The sequence below is a fragment of the Corella eumyota genome, chromosome 3 (assembly GCF_963082875.1).
Source record: "Corella eumyota chromosome 3, kaCorEumy4.1, whole genome shotgun sequence".
In the NCBI taxonomy this organism is placed as follows: Eukaryota; Metazoa; Chordata; class Ascidiacea; order Phlebobranchia; family Corellidae; genus Corella; species Corella eumyota.
In genome coordinates, this window is record NC_137492.1 from 2497874 (window position 1) to 2504864 (window position 6991).

General features: G+C 26.8%; 1 protein-coding gene across 1 annotated transcript; it reads left to right on the top strand.

The window, feature by feature from the left end:
• Nucleotides 1-205: 205 nt before the first annotated feature.
• LOC145745123 (uncharacterized) lies at nt 206-6764 on the top strand. The gene is made up of 19 exons (XM_082563118.1): nt 206-381; nt 556-737; nt 832-895; nt 1032-1102; nt 1245-1357; nt 1853-1967; nt 2382-2546; nt 2763-2920; nt 3040-3182; nt 3321-3436; nt 3751-3863; nt 3985-4142; nt 4235-4360; nt 4540-4751; nt 4893-4944; nt 5192-5310; nt 5509-5650; nt 6118-6228; nt 6385-6764. The coding sequence occupies exons 1-19, from the start codon at nt 237-239 to the stop codon at nt 6417-6419; spliced, it is 2340 nt and encodes a 779-aa protein (XP_082419244.1). The 5' UTR covers nt 206-236; the 3' UTR covers nt 6420-6764.
• Nucleotides 6765-6991: the final 227 nt, after the last annotated feature.

Below are 6991 nucleotides of genomic sequence, written 5' to 3' on the forward strand. Positions count from 1 at the left end.
TAAAAGTTCTATAGTATGTATACATAGCTCATAACATATTCATACAATTATGCAAAATTTTGCTTGGTTATATAGAAAAAATATTATCCTTTAATAAAGCTTAATAAATGTGATAATATTAGGATCATAATACAAATATATTATAACATTTTAATTGTGCACTTAACTACTTTATGTGCTTATTACTTTTTGTTGTTTAGGTGTCTTAAAATTGTAACACTTAACTTAATATTAATATGAGTGGAATAGGGAATGTAATGATGCAAGAAATGGATTATTCTAACAACAAAGATGTTTTGTATCCACAAAATTCCTCGATATGTATTGAGATTATACCGAGTACCAGCAAAACTCTTAATACTAATTCGAGAAAACGAAAAGGTATTTTATTTTTTTGTGCTTTAATTTCGAAAAAAAATCAATTTGCTATTACTGTAAAATGTTTATTGTTTATATATTTTAGGATAATACTACCCAAGGTTTAGTAAAATAATTTAAATGTTACTCTTTTTACATTTTGTTAAAGCCTAGTACAGGTAAATATTTGTTTTTTAGGTGCTTCAACTTCTAACAACAATTACAAAGTTAAACGAAAAAGTGTTGAAAAAATTCACATTTCGGTTGAAGATCCAAACATTTCTCAAATATCATCAGCACCAAGTTTTATTTCAACAAACAATGAGGACGATGATGTTACTGAAAAATATTTAACTAAATCATCAAAACCAAATAAAAATGTAAATTTATAAAAAATATTAAATCGGTTTAAAAACTCTGATATTAAAATTCCTTTATATATTTAATCAATGTTAAATTATCATTTAAATTAAGGTGGAAGCACAAGATTCCGATCTTTTTAAATATTCAAATATGGAAATAATAAACAATTCAGATGGTAAATATTGCTATTAAAATTTTTAATTACTTTTTGAATATATACAATCCATTTCTTATGAATTATTTTTGTTTTATTAATTATTGTACTTTTGTTTTAATTTGTTGGTATATTTTTTTAAATCAACGTTTTGTAGACAAACAAGAGATTGTTGTTATTTTTCCACCCAATGAAATTGAAGGACAATCCAATAAAGAATCAAAAAAGGTTTTTATACTTTGTAAAAATACAATTTTAATTTTTTTAACAATTTTAATTCTTAACACCTTATATTTTTACACTATTAAAATCACTCTTTACCATTTTTATTAGGGTTTATTATTTTATTTTATTATTTTTTCCCAACTAGAATAATCCCACCATCTCAAATGAATCAGAAACGTATCAATACACCAACTCAATTCAACAAACAAATAATTTATATATTGCATCTCCCTTTCCATCACATGGTTCACATATAATGTAAGTAAACACTCCGTTGGTAATTATTTACTTATTGAATTATTTAAATATATATTGTTACTTTGTTAAATAAAGTATTTAATGTTATGTTACATTTTTTCCTACGAGTACAATTATATGTATAACATATTTATATTAAAGGTTTATTTTTTAATTTTGTTGACAATTTTAATCGAAATCACAATTTTTGTATTTTTATACATACACCATATTAGTATTAGGATTCAACTTGGCTATTGCTACCTAAACCTTTGCTTTGCCAGCCAACTTTTAAATAATTAATGTTGTAAGAGTGTTAACCTTTTAAAAATACAGTTACAAAAATAAAATCTTTTAGAAAATAAATTTAAGTGTACATAAATTTTAAATGTAGTTATTAGAAAAAACTAAACTTATATGCTTCAAGGTCTAAAACTTACAATACATTTCAAAAAGTTAGAATTCCAAAAATTTTTTTATTTAAATATCTATAAAAACATTTTTTTATGTATTTAGACCAAGTACAACTGATGAGGAGAATATTTTATATATTGACCAACAAAATTCACAAGTTCAAAAATTAAAACAAACTTCAAGTAAAGGAACCAAATCAAATCTAAAACGAGAAACAGTAAGTTTTTTTTCAATTTACTTATAAATTTGTTTAATTACGTTAAATAGTTCTATTTATGTTTACTAATATTATCGGCATTGTGGTGCAGTGGTTAGAAGACTTTCTACACTACATGAGGTCATGGGCTTGATCCTCACTGCTCTCATGCTGTAGTGCCCTTCAGTAAGATGCTATAAACAGTATTAACTTCTGTCGAGCCAACACTTAATCAGCAGCTCCATTATCGGGCAATTATAATCCATAAAATCCCAAACTGCTAAAGGCAACTTGAGACTGGGTTGGGTTACTGATGTTACTTTATGTTTAGGTCATAAAGTCGACTTTTCCACATCAAGGATAAATAAAAACAAAAAATTAAATAAAACTTATATTTTTTATTTAAATCAAAAATCTGCAATATATTTGTTGTAGCTCTCAGCAAGTGCTGAACAGGCAAAAGACCCAGTCCGTAATGTTTGGGTCACCTCCAAAGGACACAAAGAACAATTAAAAGAGAGAGGACACACTTGGACAACTGGGATGTGGAGCAAAGAAGAGGTCCAAATCTTGATGAACAACATCGAAAAATATTGCCAGGTTCAAAATCAAATTAATTTAAAAAAACTGATAGTTTTTTTTCGAACTTTTGCACAATTTGGTCACAACTCTTGTTTTGAGTTGCATAACTTTAGGATTCACACAATTTGGTCACAACTCTTGTTTTAAGTTTTTACACAAATTGGTTACATTTCTTGATCTTTATTATTGTTAATGGAGTACCTTTGCTTTAAATTCTGTTATAAATATTTATAGGAACATGGAATAGGAGATCCAAGTGACATGATATTTAACAGAACTAAAGAACAAAGAAAAGATTTTTATCCAATAATATCTGTTGGATTGAACCGGCCTTTATTTGCTGTGTATAGAAGGGTTAAAAGAATGTATGATAAACAAAACTACAAAGGAAAGTAAGTAGTTGATTAGATATAAATATTCAAAAAATAATACAAAAATAAAGAAGTGTAAAATTGCAAAAATTTTTTAAAATTTTTTATTACAAATTTTTTTTTATAATTTTTTTTCTTAGGTACTCCAAAGAGGAGGTAAATAAGTTGAAGGAGCTGCATGAGAGATTTGGAAGAAATTGGACTTCGATCGCACAGCATCTTGGAAGAAGTTCGGACTCTGTTAAGGATCGATGCAGATTATTAAAAGTCGATCTTGCAGCAGGTACTTAAATTTTTTTCAGATTTAAAAACTTAAAAATAAACTATTCATAAGTCTTTGTTTTTTAACCCGTAGTTTTCTAATATCTTAAATTTTGTTGCTATTTATTGCCATAGCATTTATAAAGTTATTGTGCATTAGGTAAATGGTCTCAACGTGAAGAAAATAGGTTAGCTAAATGTGTTTACATGATTTCTGAAACTGAACCTGGAACTTCTGTTACTGAAAATATATCATGGAATCTTGTAGCTGAAATGGTAATTTTTCATTTTGTAATTATCCTTTTTTTCGACTTTTCACCACTAACTACACTGTTACATAATCTACAAGGAAGTAGATTTTTGTCATATTCCTAAAAAGACATTTGACTAAAAATCATATGCCCAAAACCCCGGTCTACTAATAATACAATATTTTTTGTAAACTTCTTTTCATCCTAACTTTTTTCTAAAAAATAGCCCACAATTTCTAAAAACATATTGCCCTAAATTTTAGAAAAATATAGTTTTCGAAATTTTTTTTAAATTAATAAAAAAACATTGAAATATGAATGATTTGTTTTTCTATGTAGATGCAAACAAGATCAGAGAAACAATGCCGAGCAAAATGGTTGTATTATTTAAATTGGAAAATGTTAAGAGGTCAAGAGTGGACAAAGCTTGATGACAAGCTGTTGGTGGAAAGGTAAAAATTTTAAGGGTTAATAACATTGAAATACTACAAGGCAAAAGCTTATATCCTAAGGGCCAAATTTTAAACGTTTGTTAAATGACGATGTTTTAAATTTTTTTTAAAATTTTTGTAGGATAGCAAAATTAAATGTTGAATCTGACAACGAAATAAATTGGTCGGAGTTATGCGAGGGATGGAAAAGCGCTCGCTCCCCCCAGTGGTTAAGATGTAAATGGTCGGGATTAAAGAAATTATTACTTGAATTCGATCTTGTCGATCTTAATTTTGTTGGTAAGAAAAAAAATCAAAGTTGTTTGTAAAAAATAATCTGAGGATTTAAAAATTTTTGATTTTTTTATTTTAAAATTTTTTTTTTGTTTTAGACACAGTTAAGATTTTGCAAAATTTATATTCTGAACAAGTCATGGAAATTATGGAAAGACCGAGAAAGTTGTTTAAAAGAATAATGGGAAAACAAACCGTGAAAAAAGTTAAACCAATAAAATCAAGTAAGTATTACAACTTGGAAAATTTAGCTGATTGGGCCTTTATTTAAAATTTTAAACAACTACATATCAAGAATTTGGTTTTAGAAAGGTTTATTTAGCCCAATAGGTCAAGAGAGTTAATTATTTTTTGTTTTTTACCCAATTTTTCAAACTTGAAAAAAATTTTTAATTTTTTTTAGAAAATATCAGCGGTTTAAACTTAGCAGATCAAGAGGAATGTGATGACATCACGACGTGCATCGTTAGTCAAGAAGACGAAACCTCCACTGCTCCTCTTTTTATTCAGTCCTCAAGTCAGGAACCCCAGATCACCCCTGACCCTCCTTCACCCTCCCCTCAGTTTTATTTAAGGGATAATTTAAATTCAATTGTGAGGCCAAGGACTCTCTCTGTAAGTAGAAAAAAATTTAATTTTTTTTTAATTTTTTTAAAGCTCCGCTCTTAAGATTAATTTAAAATCACAATGGATGTGCTTTTTTAATTTTTTATTATTTTTCTATTTATCCTAAAATCTGTAACTTTTTTTTATCAGGAACTGAATTCAACCCCAACCAAGAATGAATTTCAACTTTCAACAGATAACGGTAAAAAAATTTTCATTTTGAAATCTAAACTTTTTGGGATTTTTATTGTCAATAGTCATCCATTTTAACCAATATATGCGGGCAATAATTTACCCACGCACCCCACCAGGTAGTGTTATTTATTTTGTAGGTCTATAAATTGGGTCTATATATATATATATCATTCACTAAGCTCTGTTATATAAAGATTTTAATTTTGATAAATTTATTAAAATATTTTTAATTTAATGATGTTTTTAAATCTCAGTGTTACTAGGAGACAACACCAATGATGGTGGAATGTCGCTTCCAACTGGGACTTATCATCTCACTCCAACATCCCTCGATGGAATATATCTCATCCACAGTGACTCACAGCCGCCCGGGGTAAGGGGATTTACCATATTTTTATTTTTTTTGTTCATTTTTTAAATTTTATTTTTTAACCTATTTTTAAATTTTTTGTTAATGTTTTTGTTTTTTTAATTTTTTTTTTTTGTTTAACGTACTTTTAATTTTTTAATTTTAAATTTTATTTTATATATACATATTTAAAATTTTTTTTAACTTTTAAAAACATTTTAGGAAGTTACACTGAGTGCAGATAGCAACAACGTAGTTAACATTACCCTCGCACCTGATGCATTATCTTCACTTCTTAAACTAAATAACACCAACCAACTACAACCTGATACTGAGTTAAACCTAAACAACAAACCTGACTCAGGTAGAATTTTAAATTTTTTTTAATATTTTTCTTGTTTTAAAAAAATGATTTTAAAAACCTGTTGTAGTGAATTGATTTTGACTGTTTGCATGTTTTTTTGTATATATCTTTATCCTCAATGTGGGGAAGTCGTCTTTACGGCCTACACATAGAGTAACATCAGTTACTTCAATCCAGTTTCGAATTGAAGTTGCCAATTTTAGATATTATAGATTATTATCTGCTTTTTTAAGTATTGACTCAGCAGGAGTTCATACTGTTTATAGCACCTTACTCAAGGACGCTACAGCATGAGAGCAGTGGAATTTAAACCAAGGACCTCATGTAGTAAAGCCAAGTGTATTGTTTTAACAATTTTAGTTTTTTTGCGACATTAGGAAAAAAATGTTTTTATTATTTTAAATTTATATGTATTATGCAGTTTTACAATTAACTATCAACCTATCTTAATTTTTTTTATGTTTTAGTTTACATGTTATCCCAGTCTACTTCTGACCCTGAATTAAGTGTGGCGGATGACAGAAATCATGAAACTGATTTAGATAATTGTTTATTAGAAACTTCAACTTCCCTTACAAGTAAAACTGAATTTTAAATTTTTGCTAAACGTTGAATTTTCTTTAATTGAATTTTAAGTTTATTTTTGTTGCTTTTAAAATTTAAAAATCATTTTTTTATTTTAAAACTGATCTTAAAATCAAAATTTGAAAAAAAAAATTTTTGTTTTTTTTAAGTTGAACAAAACATTGCATCACATTTGAGCATTTGAAATTATACAAGAACAGTGATGTCACAGATAGTAATGACGTCATAAAAACTGCCCTAAATCAAGCATTATTTGTGCATCTAAAACTGACAATTTATAATTACTATACATTAGTTTTTCAAACTTTAATAATCATTTTTTTAAATCACTGAAAACTTTTAAGAATTTTTATTACTTTAGTTGAACTTATGAATATTTTGTGTTAAATTGTGTTTAATATTAAATGCATATTTTTTAATGTATTTTGGTTTGCCTATAAACTTTTGAGTTGATAAAAAAAACAATTAAAGAAAAATAAATGTTTTTTAATGTGTCAATAATCAAATAACAAGAACATTTCGATTTTTTAAATATACAATTTAAGATATTTGGGAATATTATTTGTAAGTTAGATTTTATTAAAACTGAAGTTTTCAAACTGTGTGGTGTTAACAATAGTGTTTATGTAAACATTTAGTTAGTATTGGGTACATTTTTGTAATCAGAATAAGCGCTAATTAGTTGGATTTATCAGTCGACAGACTCTACAGGCAATTACGCGTAACTAAAAGCAACAACATGATATTAATAAGTTT

Excerpts from the sequence above, each read along its gene's own strand:
- LOC145745123 (XM_082563118.1), top strand. The coding sequence starts at position 237 with ATGAGTGGAATAGGGAATGTAATGATGCAAGAAATGGATTATTCTAAC. Across the intron at positions 2,921-3,039 it reads AAACAAAACTACAAAGGAAA|GTACTCCAAAGAGGAGGTAA; the intron begins GTAAGTAGTTGA and ends TTTTTTTCTTAG. Across the intron at positions 6,229-6,384 it reads AACTTCAACTTCCCTTACAA|TTGAACAAAACATTGCATCA; the intron begins GTAAAACTGAAT and ends GTTTTTTTTAAG.